Genomic DNA, 22,208 nt, shown 5'->3' on the forward strand with positions numbered 1-22,208 from the left:
AGGGAGAGGCGCAGAGGATATGAGGAGTCATGTATAGATGTATAGAGGGAGAGGTGCAGAGGATATGAGTCATGTATAGAGGGAGAGGTGCAGAGAATATGATGAGTCATGTATAGAGGGAGAGGAGCAGACGGTATGATGAATCATAAATAGAGGGAGAGGAGCAAAGGAAACAACTACTCACTAGATGGGGGAGGAGTGGAGGATCTGTAGAGTCATATATTTAGAGAGAGGAGCAAAGGAAACAACCACTCACTAGATAGGGGAAGGAGCAGAGGATCTGATGAGTCATGTAAAGAGGAGCAGATGAAACGACCAATTAATAGATGGGGAAGGAGCAGAAGATCCGATGAGTCATTTATAGATGGAGAGGTACAGAGGAAACAACCACTCACTAGAAGTGGGAGGAGCAGTGGATATGATGAGTCATGTATAAAGGGAGAGGGGCAGAGGATATGATGAGTCATGTATAGATGTAAAGAGGGAGGAGTGCAGAGGATATGATGAGTCATGTATACAGCGAGAGGAGCAGAGGATATGATGAGTCGTGTATAGAGGGAGAGGAGCAGAGGAAACAACCACTCACTAGAAGGGGGTGGAGTAGAGGATCTGCCGAGTCATACATAGAGGGAGAGGAGCGAGTGAAACAACTAATCAATAGCTGGGAGAGGAGCAGAGGATATGATGAGTCATGTGTAGAGGGGGAGTAGCAGAGTAAATAGCTACTCACTAGATAGGGGGAGGAGCGGAGGATATGATGAGTCATGTAAAGAGGAGCGGGTGAAACGATCAATTAATAGAAGGGGAGGAGCAGAGGATATGATGAGTCATACGGGGGAGGGGCAGAGGATTTGATGAGTCATGTATAGAGGGAGAGGCCAGAGGGAATGATAAATCAAGTGATGGAATAGATGGGGAGGAGCAGAGGAAAATGGTTTGACCCACAGGGACAAGGGAGAACCAGCGGAAGTGACGTCTCCTGTAGCCAGGAGGAGGACAACAGCCAGGCCTCTCAGACAAGGTACAGCAACCATGTGTTACATGGAAGGGACCCGTGATCAGGTCTGACGGCACCGATTATAGTGCTCAATTTGAGCCGGTGGTTTCCGGTGCTCAGCACCGGCACTTAATTACCAACACCGGTACTCCTGACTCTGCCACATGGTGGCGTTGTTTGTCTAAGTTAAAGATGAGCACCTGTGCATTACCAAGAGGGTGACAGGGAGAAGCATTCAAGGACTATATCTGTGGCTAAAATACAATGTCTTTGTTAGACAGAGAAGAGGGACAAGCCGTCGTAGGGACAGTCTGTTGGGCACTGCCATCGCACAGTCGAGCATCGCCCATTCGATGCGGAGGACTCTTTACGGTGAAGGTGAAGACAGGGGGGAGGGTGTAATAAGTCACTTTAATTCTGAATACAGAGCAGAAACAGTTGGGTTGGAAGAGAGCTCTGCTGTCAGGGAGCACCGCGGTTTGTGGCCGGAGTGATTAACTGTTCGACACTCAGTTACTCACTGGAAGGACAGCAGTCTTGCATTCATCCAATCCAAAGAGACCTTTGCTCAAGGAGAGGGCGGACACCTAACTCTCTTGGAGAGCAGCTATTCCGGGCCTCCCATCTGCCAGGAAGCCTCCCTCGGCTTTAATCCCGGATAAAGATGCCCCCGACGAACAACCTGGGTGAGGACGAGGGGGGGGGGGGGGGTGGCTGCAGGCTGTGGGGATGAAGGCTCAGGGCAGGCTAGGAAGGGCCCCCTGGGTGAGGATAAGGGGGGGGGGTGCAGGCTGTGTGGATGAAGGCTCAGGGCAGGGCTAGGAGGAGCCCCCTGGGTGAGGATAAGGGGGGGTGCTGCAGGCTGTGGGGATGAGGGCTCAGGGCAGGGCTAGGAAGGGCCCCCTGGGTGAGGATAAGGGGGGGGGTGCAGGCTGTGTGGATGAAGGCTCAGGGCAGGGCTAGGAGGAGCCCCCTGGGTGAGGATAAGGGGGGGTGCTGCAGGCTGTGGGGATGAGGGCTCAGGGCAGGGCTAGGAAGGGCCCCCTGGGTGAGGATAAGGGGGGGGGGCTGCAGGCTGTGGGGATGAAGGCTCAGGGCAGGCTAGGAAGAGCCCCCAGGGTGAGGATAAGGGGGGGGGCTGCAGGCTGTGGGGATGAAGGCTCGGGGCAGGGCTAGGAGGAGCCCCCTGGGTGAGGATAAGGGGGGGGGCTGCAGGCTGTGGGGATGAAGGCTCAGGGCAGGCTAGGAAGAGCCCCCAGGGTGAGGATAAGGGGGGGCTGCAGGCTGTGGGGATGAAGGCTCAGGGAAGGGCTAGGAAGGGCCCCCTGGGTGAGGATAAGGGGGGGGCTGCAGGCTGTGGGGATGAAGGCTCAGGGCAGGGCTAGGAGGAGCCCCCTGGGTGAGGATAAGGGGGGGGGGGGTGCAGGCTGTGGGGATGAAGGCTCAGGGCAGGCTAGGAAGAGCCCCCAGGGTGAGGATAAGGGGGGGGGCTGCAGGCTGTGGGGATGAAGGCTCAGGGCAGGGCTAGGAAGGGCCCCCTGGGTGAGGATAAGGGGGGGCTGCAGGCTGTGGGGATGAAGGCTCAGGGCAGGGCTAGGAGGAGCCCCCTGGGTGAAGATAAGGGGGGAGGGCTGCAGGCTGTGGGGATGAAGGCTCAGGGCAGGCTACGAAGAGCCCCCTGGGTGAGGATGAGGGGGGGTGCAGGCTGTGGGGATGAAGGCTCAGGGCAGGGCTAGGAGGAGCCCCCTGGGTGAGGGTGAGGGGGGGTGGGTGAGGGGAGGGGTGTCTGGGTGTCTGGGTGAGAATGAGGGGGGTTGCTGGGTGAGGGTGAGTGTGGATGCAGGCTGTAGGGATGAAGGTCCTGGGCAGGGTCGCCCCCTCTCAGATGATTCACCCACTCCTTCACCTCCATCTCACTCGAGGGCTTCATCGGTGGCCCCCCCTCTTGGCCATCAGAGATGGCTGTGCAGATCCGGGACTGGACACTCTACTGCGGTACAACATGGCCGCAGCTCTGAGGGGCGAGGAGACCTCCAAAGCTGGTAGAGCTGGGGCAAGCAGACTCGGTGGAACTGTTTGAAGACTAGCTGGGTATTCCTGGGGGGTTATTGTGGGGTAGGGGTGGGCATACAGGACTGTCAATCTATCACCAGAAGTGGAACCCCCCTCCCCAGTCTGTCCACGTCACATTCTAGGGTATGTACGAGGGCCACAGGGAGCTAGATGTTGCTACATCAAATCCACCCTTAACGTATCACCGGGACCACACCCACCCTCTACCGGAGACTGACCACTGCCAACCCTCATAACCACAGTTAGAAACATTGTAATGCGTAGTACATGCAGCGGTGCAGCGAGACACATTAGAACGCTCCAGTAACGGATGCCGTACATGCAGCTGTGCAATAAGAAACATTGTAAAGCTCCAGCAACTGATGCTGTGCATGCAGCTGTGCAGTGAGACACATTGTAACTCTCCAGTAACGGAGGACGTACATGCAGCGGTGCAGTAAGGCACACAGTAACGCTCCAGTAACTGATGCCGTGCTTGCAGCGGTGCAGTAAGGCACACTGTAACGCTCCAGTAACTGATGCTGTGCTGGCAGCGGTGCAGTAAGGCACACTGTAACGCTCCAGTAACTGATGCCGTGCTTGCAGCGGTGCAGTAAGGCACACAGTAACGCTCCAGTAACTGATGCCGTGCTTGCAGCGGTGCAGTAAGGCACACTAACGCTCCAGTAACTGATGCCGTGCTTGCAGCGGTGCAGTAAGGCACACAGTAACGCTCCAGTAACTGATGCCGTGCTTGCAGCGGTGCAGTAAGGCACACTGTAACGCTCCAGTAACTGATGCCGTGCTGGCAGTGGTGAAGTTAAGGCACACAGTAACGCTCCAGTAATTGATGCCGTGCTGGCAGTGGTGCAGTAAGGCACACAGTAACGCTCCAGTAACTGATGCCGTGCTGGCAGCGGTGCAGTAAGGCACACAGTAACGCTCCAGTAACTGATGCCGTGCTGGCAGTGGTGAAGTTAAGGCACACAGTAACGCTCCAGTAACTGATGCCGTGCTGGCAGTGGTGCAGTAAGGCACACAGTAACGCTCCAGTAACTGATGCCGTGCTGGCAGCGGTGCAGTAAGGCACACAGTAACGCTCCAGTAACTGATGCCGTGCTGGCAGTGGTGAAGTTAAGGCACACAGTAACGCTCCAGTAATTGATGCCGTGCTTGCAGTGGTACAGTAAGGCACACTGTAACGCTCCAGTAACTGATGCCGTGCTTGCAGTGGTGCAGTAAGGCACACAGTAACGCTCCAGTAACTGATGCCGTGCTGGCAGTGGTGCAGTAAGGCACACTGTAACGCTCCAGTAACTGATGCCGTGCTTGCAGTGGTACAGTAAGGCACACTGTAACGCTCCAGTAACTGATGCCGTGCTTGCAGTGGTGCAGTAAGGCACACAGTAACGCTCCAGTAACTGATGCCGTGCTGGCAGTGGTGCAGTAAGGCACACAGTAACGCTCCAGTAACTGATGCCGTGCTGGCAGCGGTGCAGTAAGGCACACAGTAACGCTCCAGTAACTGATGCCGTGCTGGCAGTGGTGAAGTTAAGGCACACAGTAACGCTCCAGTAACTGATGCCGTACATGCAGCGGTGCAGTAAGGCACACAGTAACGCTCCAGTAACTGATGCCGTGCTGGCAGCGGTGCAGTAAGGCACACAGTAACGCTCCAGTAACTGATGCCGTGCTGGCAGTGGTGCAGTAAGGCACACAGTAACGCTCCAGTAACTGATGCCGTGCTTGCAGCGGTGCAGTAAGGCACACTGTAACGCTCCAGTAACTGATGCTGTGCTGGCAGCGGTGCAGTAAGGCACACTGTAACGCTCCAGTAACTGATGCCGTGCTTGCAGCGGTGCAGTAAGGCACACAGTAACGCTCCAGTAACTGATGCCGTGCTGGCAGTGGTGCAGTAAGGCACACAGTAACGCTCCAGTAACTGATGCTGTGCTGGCAGTGGTGCAGTAAGGCACACTGTAACGCTCCAGTAACTGATGCCGTGCTGGCAGTGGTGCAGTAAGGCACACAGTAACGCTCCAGTAACTGATGCCGTGCTGGCAGTGGTGCAGTAAGGCACACAGTAACGCTCCAGTAACTGATGCCGTGCTTGCAGCGGTGCAGTAAGGCACACTGTAACGCTCCAGTAACTGATGCTGTGCTGGCAGCGGTGCAGTAAGGCACACTGTAACGCTCCAGTAACTGATGCCGTGCTTGCAGCGGTGCAGTAAGGCACACAGTAACGCTCCAGTAACTGATGCCGTGCTTGCAGCGGTGCAGTAAGGCACACAGTAACGCTCCAGTAACTGATGCCGTGCTGGCAGTGGTGCAGTAAGGCACACAGTAACGCTCCAGTAACTGATGCCGTGCTGGCAGTGGTGAAGTTAAGGCACACAGTAACGCTCCAGTAATTGATGCCGTGCTTGCAGCGGTGCAGTAAGGCACACTGTAACGCTCCAGTAACTGATGCTGTGCTGGCAGTGGTGAAGTTAAGGCACACAGTAACGCTCCAGTAATTGATGCCGTGCTTGCAGTGGTGCAGTAAGGCACACAGTAACGCTCCAGTAACTGATGCTGTGCTGGCAGCGGTGCAGTAAGGCACACTGTAACGCTCCAGTAACTGATGCCGTGCTTGCAGCGGTGCAGTAAGGCACACAGTAACGCTCCAGTAACTGATGCCGTGCTGGCAGTGGTGCAGTAAGGCACACAGTAACGCTCCAGTAACTGATGCTGTGCTGGCAGTGGTGCAGTAAGGCACACTGTAACGCTCCAGTAACTGATGCCGTGCTGGCAGTGGTGCAGTAAGGCACACAGTAACGCTCCAGTAACTGATGCCGTGCTGGCAGTGGTGCAGTAAGGCACACAGTAACGCTCCAGTAACTGATGCCGTGCTTGCAGCGGTGCAGTAAGGCACACTGTAACGCTCCAGTAACTGATGCTGTGCTGGCAGCGGTGCAGTAAGGCACACTGTAACGCTCCAGTAACTGATGCCGTGCTGGCAGTGGTGAAGTTAAGGCACACAGTAACGCTCCAGTAATTGATGCCGTGCTTGCAGTGGTACAGTAAGGCACACTGTAACGCTCCAGTAACTGATGCTGTGCTGGCAGTGGTGCAGTAAGGCACACAGTAACGCTCCAGTAACTGATGCCGTGCTGGCAGTGGTGCAGTAAGGCACACAGTAACGCTCCAGTAACTGATGCTGTGCTGGCAGTGGTGCAGTAAGGCACACAGTAACGCTCCAGTAACTGATGCCGTGCTGGCAGTGGTGCAGTAAGGCACACTGTAACGCTCCAGTAACTGATGCTGTGCTGGCAGTGGTGCAGTAAGGCACACAGTAACGCTCCAGTAACTGATGCCGTGCTGGCAGTGGTGCAGTAAGGCACACAGTAACGCTCCAGTAACTGATGCCGTGCTTGCAGTGGTACAGTAAGGCACACTGCAACTCTCCAGTAACTGATGCCGTGCTTGCAGTGGTGCAGTAAGGCACACTGTAAAGTTCCAGTAACAGATGCCGTACATGCAGCGGTGCAGTAAGGCACATTGTAACGCTCCAGTAACTGATGCCGTACATGCAGCGGTGCAGTGAGACACATTGTAACGCTCCAGTAACTGATGCTGTACACGCAGCGGTGCAGTGAGACACATTGTAATGCTCCAGTAACGGATGCCGTAGATGCAGCGGTGCAGTGAGACACATTGCAACGCTCCAGTAACGGATGCCGTAGATGCAGCGGTGCAGTGAGACACATTGTAACGCTCCAGTAACTGATGCTGTACACGCAGCGGTGCAGTGAGACACATTGTAATGCTCCAGTAACGGATGCCGTAGATGCAGCGGTGCAGTGAGACACATTGCAACGCTCCAGTAACGGATGCCGTAGATGCAGCGGTGCAGTGAGACACATTGTAACGCTCCAGTAACTGATGCTGTACACGCAGCGGTGCAGTGAGACACATTGTAATGCTCCAGTAACGGATGCCGTACATGCAGCGGTGCAGTGAGACACATTGTAACGCTCCAGTAACTGATGCTGTACACGCAGCGGTGCAGTGAGACGCATTGTAACGCTCCAGTAACTGATGCTGTACACGCAGTGGTGCAGTGAGACACATTGTAATGCTCCAGTAACGGATGCCGTACATGCAGCGGTGCAGTGAGACGCATTGTTACGCTCCAGTAACGGATGCCGTACATGCAGCGGTGCAGTGAGACACATTGTAACGCTCCAGTAACTGATGCTGTACACGCAGCGGTGCAGTGAGACACATTGTAATGCTCCAGTAACTGATGCTGTACACGCAGCGGTGCAGTGAGACACATTGCAACGCTCCAGTAACGGATGCCGTACATGCAGCGGTGCAGTGAGACGCATTGTTACGCTCCAGTAACGGATGCCGTACATGCAGCGGTGCAGTGAGACACAATGTAACGCTCCAGTAACGGATGCCGTACATGCAGCTGTGCAGTGAGACACATTGCAACGCTCCAGTAACTGATGCCGTACATGCAGCAGTGCAGTGAGACACATTGCAACGCTCCAGTAACGGATGCCGTAGATGCCGCAGTGCAGTCAAACCTGAAAGGCACTGTGAGAAGGTGGCCTGATATATGCTGTCCACTAGTTCTAGTGGGCACCTTGTATCAGTCCAAACAACCCCTTATGGTGATAGGTTAAAGACAACCTTTATTGAAAGCTATCCTAGTGGTAGCTATGGAGAGCAGCCTTCAGGCTAAGTCTTGAAGGAATGTAAAGCAGCTTGTTTTACCAGTCTATAATCTCTTGAATGACCAAATGAAAGGACAACCACACCAGGTATATATTAAAAATATATGTATTTAGGTTAACACACACCCCTCTAGTCTCTTTATGAGACTGGAGTTCGAAGTACTTTAGTTACAAGTGTTTAAGCATCAGTAAAAGCACAAATACACGTTTGGGCCCTAGGGGCGGACCAAACCATATACCAAAAAAGTGGTACAAGAACCACGACTGGAATGGACACTAGGCCTAGAGCCTGTAGAAGTGCTTGGGTCCCAAGGAACCACCCAAGGTAGTGACACAGGGGACCCACGGGGACTGTATGCTGTGGCCTCAGAGGTACCGGAGGCGGCAGAGACAGCCCAGTCTTAGGGGTAACGGAGGCGGCAGATACAGACCGGGCTCAGAGGTACCGGAGGCGGCAGATACAGACCGGGCTCAGAGGTACCGGAGGCGGCAGATACAGACCGGGCTCAGAGGTACCGGAGGCGGCAGATACAGACCGGGCTCAGAGGTACCGGAGGCGGCAGATACAGACCGGGCTCAGAGGTACCGGAGGCGGCAGATACAGACCGGGCTCAGAGGTACCGGAGGCGGCAGATACAGACCGGGCTCAGAGGTACCGGAGGGAGCAGATAGAGCCAGTGCTGTGGCCTCGGAGGTACCGGACAGTTTAGAACGTGATGGTCCCAGTACTATTGCATCAAAAGAGTGTAAATGAAAACATTAAAATTGTATAAAAATAATTAATCAAAAAAAGGAGTTGAATGGTGCTCAAGTGTTATTTAATCCCACTAAGCACCGGATGCAAATTTTAAGGAAACATTTTACAGAAAAGATTAAAAAACATCGTTGGCGTGCCCAACTAAGTGGAAGGGGAGGAAGGAAAGTGACTTAAGTGAGGTAGTGACGCAAGTGACAAACAAAACTAGAGGGTATCACAATCAAATTGTTGGGCATGCTGTTCGATGCCACACATTCCCAACGCAGTCCATATCAGATAGATTACAGTCGCATGCGTAGCCATGTACAGCGGAAGATCACAGTGCGGCATGCGCGGGTGGCGATACTGGCATCAGTAACGTGTCGACGTTTCGACCCCTGAAACTATGTAGGTTTGTTCTAACCCTAACTGGCGGGGTCTTCCTCAGGACGGATGTGAGAGTGAAGGGAGAGGGGCACCGTATCTGATGAAGGAGGCCTCGTAGGTGCCACGTTTCGTCAAGGACGGGGGGGCTTCAGAGGCCCCGATAAATGTAAGATGAGAGAGAGAGTGATGAGCACTCAAAGGAGGGGATGGAATGCATATTATTCCTCCAAAACAGTGTTAATGCTGCCAGGAAAGCCGTGGCCAAACCATCGGTCAAGGAGTGCGGACAATCACGGGTCACTTCAAAGATTGGTCCATCGTCCCTCATAAAATGAAGAGAGCCCTTTATCCCTCACTGTCTTCTGTAACACATCTTGTACATTGATTTACATCAGGCGCGCAACACCCATTGGACTCACAGGCCTTCAGCACCCCCCCCCCCCCCCTCGTGTGTGTCAGCCCGGGATGAGACCGCTTCCCGGGCACATACACAGCCGCACCCGAGCACTCCACAGGTCTTTAAAAGACCATTTGCATGTTAATGAGGCTTTGCTGTTGTTTCACCCCTTCTAAGAGCCCCTGCAGCTCCACTCTGCCTATTGCTTAAAGATTCAGCCCCCCACGAAAAATGTTCTTAGGGTAAGAACATTTTTCGGGGGGGTAAGAATCTTACCCCCCCCCCCCCTCCGAAATTTGGCTCTAGTTGCGCCTCTGTTTATCATCAATGTATAGTGTGTATGTAAAGCGCTCCGACACCCTGGGTTGAGTGGAGTAGCGCTATAAAGGAAATGACACAACATAGTGGTTTGTGGTTTTGCAGTTATTTGTGTAAATACTGGGACAGCCCGCCACACGTGACACACCGGGGCCCTAGATGTGTGTTCATTGGTGCTGGTTGTGTAGGCCATGTCTGATACGAATTGTTTTTATGAGGCGCGGTGTGAAACAGTCAAATGAAGTAGGGTGGGGGCAACAATCAAAAACTACCCCTCTCCCTTCTTCGTGGGGGAGCAGACTGCAGGCACCCCCGCGGGGAGGGGAGGTGGGACAAGAACCGGGAGCTTTGAAGCACAACAAAATGAAAGGTCACAGGTCAAGCGCAGGGTCATTGTAGGCAGTGCTCTGCCCTGCCAATGGCCCTGTGACTGACAGAAGTGAGGGGGGGGGGGGGGGGGAATTATTGTGACCCCTCCCCCCCCACGCTTCATACGCCCATGGCCAGGGGTCCCCTTTACACACTCCCCGGTGGGCGGGGCTCCCCTCCTGTGTACCCCAGTGCACCCCTGGGGTCCATGACACCGCACCCTACCCTGCGTGTTAACACCGACACGGCTCAGTTCCAGGGTTGAAATCCAGTGACATCTTAAGAATTTTGGGGGCCCGGACAAAACATTTTGGGGGGCCCCTATGCTGAATACATTTGGTTTTTATTAACCATTTCCTGCTATTTCAAGTCCACATGCCACACAGTACTAAATTATATGTTAAGTTTTAATAAAGTTCAATTTCTCAGGGGCCCCTTGGAAGGTGAAGGGGGGCATGGGCAATTGCCCACTTTGCCCATGCCCTAAAACGCCTCGGTTGAAATCCCCCCACCCGGGCCACCCCCCTTTCCTACCAAGCCTTGGTGGCATCCATCAGCGCTTCTACCCAAAGCCAGGGGCTCGCAGCAGGGACGGTGCACGTGCCCTCGGGTCTGGCATCTTAGCGCTTTGATGCTGCTCAGACCGCGCCATAGCAGCACCGGATCAGATTCACATCCTCTATTCCCTGGGGGGAGGGGGTGTCCAGGACATTCCGGGGGGGGGGGGGGGGACTAGAGGACGTCGCCCTGTGGGACTCGGCGGGGAGGGTCTGTACCCACATCCTCTATTCCCTGGGGGGAGGGGGTGTCCAGGGCAGTCCTTGGGGGGGGGTGCGGGGGGGGGGGTGGGGGGGGGGGACCTCGCCCTGTGGGGCTCAGCCACACCCGAGGACCCTTGTCTGAGCCCTGGCCCCACCCTGTGCACAAGTCACAGGAGCCTTTGAAGTGCGCCAGAGACGGTTCCAGGCTCCGCCGCCAGGTGGCAGCAGCGGACAAGGAATGCCAGTGAGCCCGGTGCCAGGGTGCACAGGAGGGTGCAAGGTGATGGAGCTGGTGAGGTAAGGTGCAAAGAAGGCCCCTCCCCGCCCACGCACCCCCGAGGGCTTCAACGGGGGTGGGGGAGCGAGGGACGCGCAGCTGCGCACAACTAAAAAAGGGAAAAAACACAAGGTGAGTGTGACCTTGTGAAATGTAACCGGTGCTCGTGGAGAGCGCCCTGTCTGCGCTTAGACTGGGACAGACAGGGGGCTGGAGGGGGGCTGGAAGAGAAGCACCGCTGCAGGAGGCTCTCTGGGGGGGGGGGGCTGGGGGTGTGGGGTATCCATGCTGGCTCTGAATGTAGTGGATGGTGGGACTGTGTGTGCACGTGTGCTACTATATGGTACTATGTGGTAGGTACTATGTGGTACAATGTGGTATTCTGTGGTACTATGTGCTACTATGTGGTAATGTGTGGTACTATGTGCGCTATGTGATGCTACGTATACTGGGTGGTTCTATGTGGTACTATATGACCCTAGACTGCTAGAGATGGGGGGGGGGGGGGGGGCGGAGTCTGCCCTGCCAGAGACACCCCAAGTCACCATCAAATGCCTTCCTGCCCCAGTGCCTGTCCCATCTGTCTCCCCTGCCCTAGACTGCCAGAGGTGGGGGCTTGGAGTTTGCCCTTCATGAGACACCCCAGCTCACATAGCCCCCCGTGCCGGTCTGCTTGTGGGGTGCTTAAGATCAGGTGAGGGCTTAGATATACTTTACGTATTTCAGAAAGCCAAACCTACGCTGAGCTACCGCCTAGAAGCCCACCCTGGGGCTTTGCCGCTTGCGACCATCTTCCTAGAGCTTGTATGTAGCGCCTTGAGGTCACGGTGCGTGATATGCACTGGGTACTCCCTGGGAGGGGTCTGAACCCCGCTGTATGCGCCACGCAGTGCTAGCTGCATGGGCTCGGATAGCTCCTCTAGGTGGGGTGGAAGCCACGAGGCGCTGTAAGGAAAGCCGCCGCTGGACTCCTGAGCTAGATTAGGGTTCAGAGGAGCTCGAAGGACTTTGGTCTGAACTGCGTGGGACTGAAAGTACCGATCTCTACAGGACACCTTTGCCGCCACTGTTGCCCCAAGGGCTCTTTCTGCCTCCCCAGCGCTTCCAGTACCTTCTTGTAACCAGTTGGCACGGTCTGCACCCCTCCCCCAGCTCTGCAGCCAGGACGCCAGCTGGGGGCAGGGTGCTGGGAGGTGGCACCGGTGGGGAAGAAAGTTTGACACTTTTCTTGGCGCTCTCTTTGGCGCCTCTGCGGGGAACCAGTGAATAAGACACATTGTGGGGCTGCTACATATGGACAGTGCGTCTCCCACACAGACGAGATGACCAACTCCTCTCTGGGCACCGAGGACGCGACTCCGGCGGCTTCTGCTCTGGTTCCGTCCAATGACGACAGCAGCGGGACTCCGGGGGCACAGCCGGGGACTGGGCGGGAGCGGCTGCGGTCTCCATCTCGGAGGCTCCTTTCTGGGACATCTGTATAGGTTCCTGCACTGGAAACTGCACGGGTGCGTCTGGCCCGTGATGGAGTCTATGAGGGCGAGACTGCACGGGTGCTTCTGGCCCGGGATGGGGTCTATGAGGGCGAGACTGCACGGGTGCTTCGGGCCTTGGATGGGGTCTATGAGGGTGAGACTGCATGGGTGCTTCTAGCCCGTGATGGAGTCTATGAGGGTGAGACTGCACGGGTGCTTCAGGCCTTGGATGGAGCATATGAGGGTGAGACTGCATGGGTGCCTCTGGCCTTGAATGGGGTCTATGAGGGTGAGACTGCATGGGTGCTTCGGGCCTTGAATGGGGTCTACGAGGGGGAGAGTGCATGGGTGCTTGGAGCCTTGGATGGGGGTCTATGAGGGTAAGACTGCATGGGTGTTTCAGGCCTTGGATGGGGTCTATTAGGGTAAGACTGCATGGGTACTTCAGGCCTTGGATGGAGCATATGAGGGGGAGACTGCATGGGTGCCTCTGGCCTTGAATGGGGTCTACGAGGGGGAGACTGCATGGGTGCTTGGAGCCTTGGATGGGGTCTATGAGGGTAAGACTGCATGGGTGCTTCAGGCCTTGGGTGGGGTCTATGAGGGTAAGACTGCATGGGTGCTTCAGGCCTTGGATGGGGTCTATGAGGGTGAGACTGCTCGGGTGCTTCGGGCGTTGGATGGGGTCTATGAGGGAGAGACTGCATGGGTGCCTCTGGCCTTGAATGGGGTCTACGAGGGGGAGAGTGCATGGGTGCTTGGAGCCTTGGATGGGGTCTATGAGGGTAAGACTGCATGGGTGCTTCAGGCCTTGGGTGGGGTCTATGAGGGTAAGACTGCATGGGTGCTTCAGGCCTTGGGTGGGGTCTGTGAGGGTGAGACTGCACGGGTGCTTCGGGCGTTGGATGGGGTCCATGATGGTGAGACTGCATGGGTGCTTCTGGCTTTGGATGGGGTTTAGCAGGGTGAGACTGCATGGGTGCTTCTGGCTTTGGATGGGGTTTAGCAGGGTGAGACTTCATGGGTGCTTCTGGCCTGGGATGGGATCTATAAGGGTGAAACTGCACAGGTGCTTCTGGCCTTGGATGGGGTCTATGAGGGTGAGACTGCTCGGGTGCTTCGGGCGTTGGCTGGGGTCTATGAGGGAGAGACTGCATGGGTGCCTCTGGCCTTGAATGGGGTCTACGAGGGGGAGACTGCATGGGCGCTTGGAGCCTTGGATGGGGTCTATGAGGGTAAGACTGCATGGGTGCTTCAGGCCTTGGGTGGGGTCTATGAGGGTAAGACTGCATGGGTGCTTCAGGCCTTGGGTGGGGTCTGTGAGGGTGAGACTGCACGGGTGCTTCGGGCGTTGGATGGGGTCCATGATGGTGAGACTGCATGGGTGCTTCTGGCTTTGGATGGGGTTTAGCAGGGTGAGACTGCATGGGTGCTTCTGGCTTTGGATGGGGTTTAGCAGGGTGAGACTGCATGGGTGCTTCTGGCCTGGGATGGGATCTATAAGGGTGAAACTGCACAGGTGCTTCTGGCCTTGGATGGGGTCTATGAGGGTGAGACTGCTCGGGTGCTTCGGGCGTTGGATGGTGTCTATGAGGGAGAGACTGCATGGGTGCTTCTGGCCTGGGATGGGATCTATAAGGGTGAAACTGCACGGGTGCTTCGGGCGTTGGATGGGGTCTAGCAGGGTGAAACTGCACAGGTGCTTCTGGCCTTGGATGGGGTCTATGAGGGTGAGACTGCATGGGTGCTTCAGGCCTTGGGTGGGGTCTGTGAGGGTGAGACTGCACGGGTGCTTCGGGCGTTGGATGGGGTCCATGATGGTGAGACTGCATGGGTGCTTCTGGCCTTGGATGGGGTTTAGCAGGGTGAGACTGCATGGGTGCTTCTGGCCTGGGATGGGATCTATAAGGGTGAAACTGCACAGGTGCTTCTGGCCTTGGATGGGGTCTATGAGGGTGAGACTGCTCGGGTGCTTCGGGCGTTTGATGGGGTCTATGAGGGAGAGACTGCATGGGTGCTTCTGGCCTTGGATGGGGTCTATGAGGGTGAGACTGCACGGGTGCTTTGGGCGTTGGATGGGATCCATGATGGTGAGACTGCATGGGTGATTCTGGCCTTGGATGGGGTCTAGCAGGGTGAGACTGCACGGGTGCTTCGGGCGTTGGATGGGGTCAATGAGGGTGGGACTGCATGGGTGCCTCAGGCCTTGGACGGGGTGTATGAGGGTGGGACTGCACAGGTGCTTCGGGTCTTGGATGGGGTCCATCCACTCTGTGTTGGTTCAGGGATCCTAGTGCTGGAAGGGTTAGATATACTCCAGAAAGGGTCCAGTCAGGGCCGGCTCAATGGAGGTGCAACTGCTGCAGCTGCATCTGGCACTAACCTCGGTGGGAAAGCACTTGCTGCAGAGTCCCTTGTGTGTCCAGCAGTTTTCAGGCAATAATAACAAACGTCAATTTAACTCCTGTGAATAATGTTCTTACTGGAGAGAGATCTTTTGCCCAGTGGCAGTTTCCACTGATGAGAAAGTAATCCAGAGGGTTAAGGGGCCTGCAACACAGAACGAGTACCCTGCGGATCACCAAACTGTATTTTCTTTCGTTAGCTCAGTGGGTTACTGCTTTTGTCTCAGAGATCCATTTGTTTCTTGCAGTTCATAAGTTTCAATCCTAGTATAGCACAGTGAGCTATGAACTGTCATCACAGAGCTGCAAGCAAACTGCATGGTACTGTTTAGAACGTTATGTTTTTCCCCAGTTTTTCCATTATCTTAATGTTCCTAAAAAGGGGTTTGTTTGGGTAGAAATTCATTCTTATTAATAAAGCCAACCCCAACCACTGTGGTAGGTTTTACATCCAGAGTTTGTGCTTCTCCAGACCAAACACTCTTAAAACCTACTGCATACTAGTATGGATGACATGCGACTCTTAGACCGTGTACTCCTCCTGGTCTTACGTAACATTTCTTATAGACTGATTTACACATATATGATTCATTGTATCTGTATAGTGTGTGTGTGTGATGTAAAGTGCCCCGACACCCAATACTGGTATGAGTAGCGCTATAAAACAAATAAAATGCATGTGAGAGAGGGGCTATGGGGAGATGGGTGGAGGTTGGTAGTGAGGAAACCTGTGGAGAAGGAGCTTTTTGCGGGGGGGGGGGGCAAAGATTAACGTGCTGGGCACCACCAGCGCTAATGCGAGCTCCCAGTCTGATCTTTGAACGTGCATCACCTGCACTGGGATCAAAGCTCGTGGCACAAAGGTGGGCTGTGACTGCGAGGTCTCAATGTGGAGGCCGACAGCTGTAGGGGGCAGTGAAGAGGTGCACTGTGGACACATGTCCAGGATTGATACTCGCGCCGCAGGGTCTCACCTCCATCCGTGTGCCAAGAAGCCAGGGCAAGTGTCTCCACAGGCGTTACAGGGCTGTCCACGGTCAGGATCGTCCTCCTCGTCCACCTGTGAGAACAACAGAAAGAGCAGAAGCAACTTAGATCCTGTGAGAACAAAACAACAAGAGCAAAAGAAACCTAGATCCTGTGAGAACAAAAGAACAAGCGCAAAAGAAACCTAGATCCTGTGAGAACAAAAGAACAAGAGCAAAAGAAACCTAGATCCTGTGAGAACAAAACAACAAGAGCAAATGAAACCTAGATCCGGTCAGAACAGAAAGAGCAGAAGCAACTTAGAACCTGTGAGAAAAGAAAGAGCAGAATCAACTTAGATCCTGTGAGAAGAAGAGCAGAAGCAACTTAGATCCTGTGAGAACAAGAGCAGAATCAACTTGGATCCTGTGAGAAGAGAGAACAAGCACAGAAGCAACTTAGATCCTGTGAAACAACAAGAGCAGAAGCAACTTTGATCCTGTGAGAACAACCAGAGCAGAAGCAACTTAGATCCTGTGAGAAGTGAGGACAACAAGAGCAGAAGCAGCATGAAGCCAGTTAAGTCCTGTCAGGCAGCAACACACAGAATGAAGCCAGCTAGGTCGTTACACAACAACACAAAACATGAAGCCAGATATGGTCCTTTCACCCAACAAACAGAATAAGGCCAGCTAGGTCGTTACACAACAAGACAAAAAAGGAAGCCAGCTATGGTCCTTTCACACAACACACAGAATAAAGCCAGTTAGGTCCTGTCACACAACATACAAAATGAAGCCAGCTAGGTCCGGTTACACAAAACACAAAATGAAGCCAGCAAGGTCCTGTCACGCAACACACAGAATAAAGCCAGCTACGTCCTGTCACGCAACACACAGAATAAAGTCAGCTAGGTCCTCTCACACAACAACACACAGAATAAAGCCAGCTACGTCCTGTCACGCAACACACAGAATAAAGTCAGCTAGGTCCTCTCACACAACAACACACAGAATAAAGCCAGCTAGGTCCTGTCACGCAACAACACACATAAGACTGCCAGCTAGGTCCTGTCACACAACACACAAAATGAAGTCAGGTATTTCCTGTCACTCAACAACACACAGAATAAAGCAAGCTAGGTCTCTTCAGGCAGCAACACAAAGAATGAAGCCAGTTAGGCCCTTTTACACAACACACAGAATGAAGCAAGCTAGGTCCTGTCACGCAACAACACACAGAATCAAGCCAGCTAGGTCCTGTCACACAACATACAAAATGAAGCCAGCTAGGTCCTGTTACACAAAATGAAGCCAGCTAGGTCCTGTCATGCAACACACAGAATAAAGTCAGCTACGTCCTGTCACGCAACACACAGAATAAAGTCAGCTAGGTCCTGTCACACAACAACACACAGAATACAGCCAGCTAGGTCCTGTCACACAACACACAAAATTAAGTCAGGTAGGTCCTGTCACTCAACAACACACAGAATAAAGCCAGCTAGGTCTCTTCAGGCATCAACACACAGAATGAAGCCAGTTAGGCCCTTTAACACAACACACAGAATGAAGCAAGCTAGGTCCTGTCACGCAACAACACACAGAATCAAGCCACCCAGGCTCGGTCACGCAACACACAGAATTAAGCCAGCTAGGTCTATCACGCAACAACACACAGAATGAAGCCAGCTATGTTGTGTAACGCAACAACACACACAAAGAAGCCAGCAAGGCCCTGTCACACAACAACAACACACAAAGAAGCCAGCTAGGCCTGGTCACACAACAACACACAGAATGAAGCCAGTTAGGCCCTTTAACACAACACACAGAATGAAGCAAGCTAGGTCCTGTCACGCAACAACACACAGAATCAAGCCACCCAGGCTCGGTCACGCAACACACAGAATTAAGCCAGCTAGGTCTATCACGCAACAACACACAGAATGAAGCCAGCTATGTTGTGTAACGCAACAACACACACAAAGAAGCCAGCAAGGTCCTGTCACACAACAACAACACACAAAGAAGCCAGCTAGGCCCGGTCACACAACAACACACAGAATGAAGCCAGTTAGGTGAGGTCACACAGTAACACAGAGAATGAAGCCAGCTAGGTCCTGTCACACAGTAACACAGAAGAAACCCAGCTGGGTCCTGTCACACAGTAACACAGAAGAAAGCCAGCTAGGGCCTGTCACGCAACAACACACAGAATGAAGAGAGCTAGGTCCTGTCACGCAACAGCACACGGAATGAAGTGAGCTAGGTCCTGTCACACAGTAACACAGAAGAAAGCCAGCTAGGGCCTGTCACGCAACAACACACAGAATGAAGAGAGCTAGGTCCTGTCACGCAACAGCACACGGAATGAAGTGAGCTAGGTCCTGTCACACAGTAACACAAAAGAAGGCCAGCTAGGTCCTGTCACGCAACAACACACAGAATGAAGCGAGCTAGGGCCTGTCACACAACACAAAATGAAGCCAGGCAGGTCCCATTCTGCAACAACAATATTGGTGGGAGAGGCACTCGCTTTTTTTGTTTGAATTTAGAAACAATCAACGTTATTCTTTTTTATATCGTGCTGTGGAGGAGGCATGCGGCAGTCAGGAATGCCAATATACACATCAATTTCAGGGTCTATGGGACCCAACCTCCACGCACTGTTGCTCTCTGGTATCAAATACCTTGGTTATTTTCAACATATGTACATATTAATCTTGTAAAGATCTGGACTTCAAATTTACTGAAAAAAGTTAGTCAGTGCTTTGTTGCAGATTCATCTCAATTTTATTCATTGGATGTCCGAAATGTTCATTGTGTGGATTCTGATTGGAGAAATTATAATTCGATACATTTATCCGATTGCCCAATGCATTTCGAGCCAGGACGGCTCTTCTTCAGGGGCTCGATCTCTATGACAAACAACAATAAAAAATATTTTCAACTTTACAATGATGCGAGAGCGTCATATTGCCTGTATGGTGGAAATGAACATTCATAGTTTATTTTGTACTTCAAAATCTTGTGTGGTCACAATAGAAGAAATGAAACCTGGTACAACCACCACCAGAAAAGTGACTTAGTTGAGAGTGAGGAGGTGTGATGAGGGAATAAATCTGTCGAGTAAAGTAAAAAACGGGCGAATAAAGAGAAAAACGGGGTAAAATAAAACGTGTACCTTGATCTTGGGTGTAGACTAGATTCAAGATAGAATGGGTTACGCTTTCTGAAAGACAGAAACTCCAGTCAGTAAAAAATGGATCTTAGCGCAATCTCAGTTTAGTTCAAATGGAGAATGGCTAGCGCGACATATACACGATCTTACCGATAGCGAGTCAACACTTTTCCCGGTCGCTGTTCGAAGTAATGGCGAAACGAAAAGATGGAAGGTCCATTCGAAGGTATTCGTCGTACTCAAATCCCAAGGTGGATGTGTATAAATGAGCATCTGGGTTAACAAACGAGAATACGAATATCTCGCGATGTGTTAGAGGGTAGAGACTGACATAGGGTTGCGGTTGGAAACAGTCGCCATCTTGAGATGGGATACTACAGGGTAAAAGGATTATATATGTGGACTTCTAAAGGAAATCTAGATCAATAAAGATATGGTCGAAAGATTCTAGAAAATAGATACAAGTGTGTGTATTTCTAGGGAAAAAAACTGGTGTGGTGTTACTAATCGGAAACGTGTATATATGTGGGTGGGATCCCAGGTTGGTTGATAACTGCCAATGCAATGTTTACATCTACATGTAAAAGAAACCGCGTTCACTGGTCATGCAGTGCCATCATAATAACAGTGAATAGAATACAGGTTCATAAATAACAAGCGTAATCTATCTTATCATTAATTCCCTTGTCAATCAGGGTATCAAGACGTTTGATCCAATAGGTCTCTCTTTGTAAAAGACTTCTGGTGAGATCTGTGTCTGGGGGTTGTACCACCCTTTCTAGTACAGAGAACTTGAGTTGGGCAATGCTGTGTTTCTCCTCATTCCAATGTGTGGCTAAACTGCTGTTTTTGTTCTGTGTCCTTATTGTACTTTTATGCTCTGATATTCGCACTTTTATTTTTCGCTAAGTTTTTCCTACATATAGTTTTCCGCATGGGCACTTGATATAGTAAACGAGTCTGCTTGAGTTACAATCAGAGTTGTGATAAAGTTTGATCTTTTCTCCTGTAAGTGGATGATGTAGTATGTTCCCAGCTATGACGTTGTTGCATTGGACGCAGTTCTGACATCCGCTCATTCCTTTATAGTTGGTGATGCGTTGCTTAGTGGGTGTATTAATAATTTCTTTGATATTTTTAGATCGCTTGTAAGCAAACATGGGTGGATCTTTGAAGATGTTGTTGAAATCCGGTTCATTCTGTAGCATTTCCCAACGTTTAGTGAGGATTTTTTTCACTTTCCCGGAGACAGTCGAATACTTAGAAACAAATACTTGTCGTGATGTCAGTTTGCGAGGTTGAAGTTGTAGTAAACTTTCTCTGGTGTGTTTAGAAGTGCGTTGTTTCGCTTGTTCTATCACTTCTTCAGGATATCCTCTTTTCAAATACATCTGTTGTTGATGTAGAGAATATTTTTCTGTATCCTCTGTTTTCGAACAAATCCTTTTGATCCGTAGAAATTGTGAGAGTGGTAAATTTTGTTTTAAACTGTTGGGATGAAAGCTCTGAAAATGAAGCGCACTGTTGACATCAGTTTCTTTCTTAAATACCTCCGTTTTAATCCGCCCCTTTCCTTTCGTGAGGGTCACATCAAGATAAGAAATGTTGGTGGGGTTGATTGAATGAGTAAACTGGATGAGTTCATCTATTTGATTCAGGTTCTTGATCTTGTCTTCAAGTAATTCCTGGGTGTTTTTCCAGAGAATTAATATATCATCAATAAACCTGCAGTATAGCAGCGAGTTGCTGGTCCATTCAATGTCATTGTATATGTGATCTGATTCGAATTTGGCCATAAAAGTATTGGCATACGCCGGTGCCCCGGCAAAGCCCATAGAGGTTCCTTGTTGTTGCAAAAAGAAGCTGTCGTTCCAGTAAAAATAGCTGTGATATAGACAGAAGTGTAAAAGTTCAAGAATGAAAACTTTATCCGCTCTGAGTGAGGATTGACGCAGTAGAGCCCACTCTACTGACTCCATGCCAGCTATATGTGGTATAGAGGTACACAATGATTTAACATCAATAGTGCATAACATCATGTCTTCTGTAGGCGTTACCATCTCTAGTTTTTGTAAGAAGTCCTTCGTATCTTTTATGTATGAATGCCATCATTGAACAAAAGGTTGTAAGAAATAGTCTATATAATGACCAAGAGGTTTGAAAATGGTACCACATCCTGTCACAATAGGTCGCATGGGTGGGTTGAGTAGATTTTTGTGGATCTTCGGTAGCATGTATAGTGTGGGTTTCCGAGGATGTTCAGTAAATTTGAAGACCCATTCTGCAACAACACACGGAGTAAAGCCGGATAGGAATCGGTCACACAGTAATGCACAGAATAAAGCCAGCCAGGTCCTGTCACACAGTAACACAGAAGAAAGCCAGCTAGGTCCTGTCACGCAACAACACACAGAATCAAGCCAGCTAGGTCCTGTCACGCAACAACACCCATAATACAGCCAGCTAGGTCTTGTCACACAAGAACACACAGAATAAAGTGAACTAGGTCCTGTCACACAAAACACAGAATAAAGCCAGCTATGTCCTGTCACGCAACAACACACACAATACAGCCAGTTAGGTCCTGTCTCGCAGCAACACACGGAATGAAGCCAGTTAGGTCCGGTCACATAGTAACACACAAAATGAAGCCAGCTAGGACCTGTTACACAATAACACTGAAGAAAGCCAGCTAGGCCCTGTCACGCAACAACACACAGAAAGAAGCCAGGTAGGTCCTGTCACGCAACACCACACAATAAGCTATGTCCTGTCACACAACACACAAAATGAAGCCAGCTCGGACCTGTCAGGCAGTAACACAGAAGAAAGCCAGCTAGGCCCTGTCACGTAACAACATACAGAATGAAGCCAGTTAGGTTCTGGCACGCAAGAACACACAGAATGTAACAGTTAGTTTGTTTCAGACAACCCACAGAATGAAGCCGTCGATTTCCTGTCAGATAACACACAGAGCTCGTGTCACGTGGGTCCGGTCGGGTAACAACACACAGAGCTCGTGTCACGTGGGTCCTGTCGGGTAACAACACACAGAGCTCGTGTCACGTGGGTCCTGTCAGGTAGCAACAAACAGCGCTTGTGTCATGTAGGTCCTGTCAGGTAACAACACATAGGGCTTGTGTCACGTGGATCCTGTC

The 22,208-nt window shown here is 51.9% G+C and overlaps 1 protein-coding gene across 1 annotated transcript in view; it reads right to left on the minus strand.

Moving 5' to 3' along the window:
- PRICKLE3 (prickle planar cell polarity protein 3) overlaps positions 1 to 22,208 on the minus strand; it is a 217,252-nt gene that overhangs the window by 115,680 nt on the left and 79,364 nt on the right. The window contains exon 2 of the mRNA XM_085629883.1: positions 15,876 to 15,961. Coding sequence (XP_085486009.1) covers positions 15,876 to 15,961 — 86 coding nt within the window. The remainder of the gene's footprint in view (positions 1 to 15,875; positions 15,962 to 22,208) is intronic.

This window comes from Triturus cristatus, chromosome 10 (assembly GCF_964204655.1).
Source record: "Triturus cristatus chromosome 10, aTriCri1.1, whole genome shotgun sequence".
In the NCBI taxonomy this organism is placed as follows: domain Eukaryota; kingdom Metazoa; phylum Chordata; class Amphibia; order Caudata; family Salamandridae; genus Triturus; species Triturus cristatus.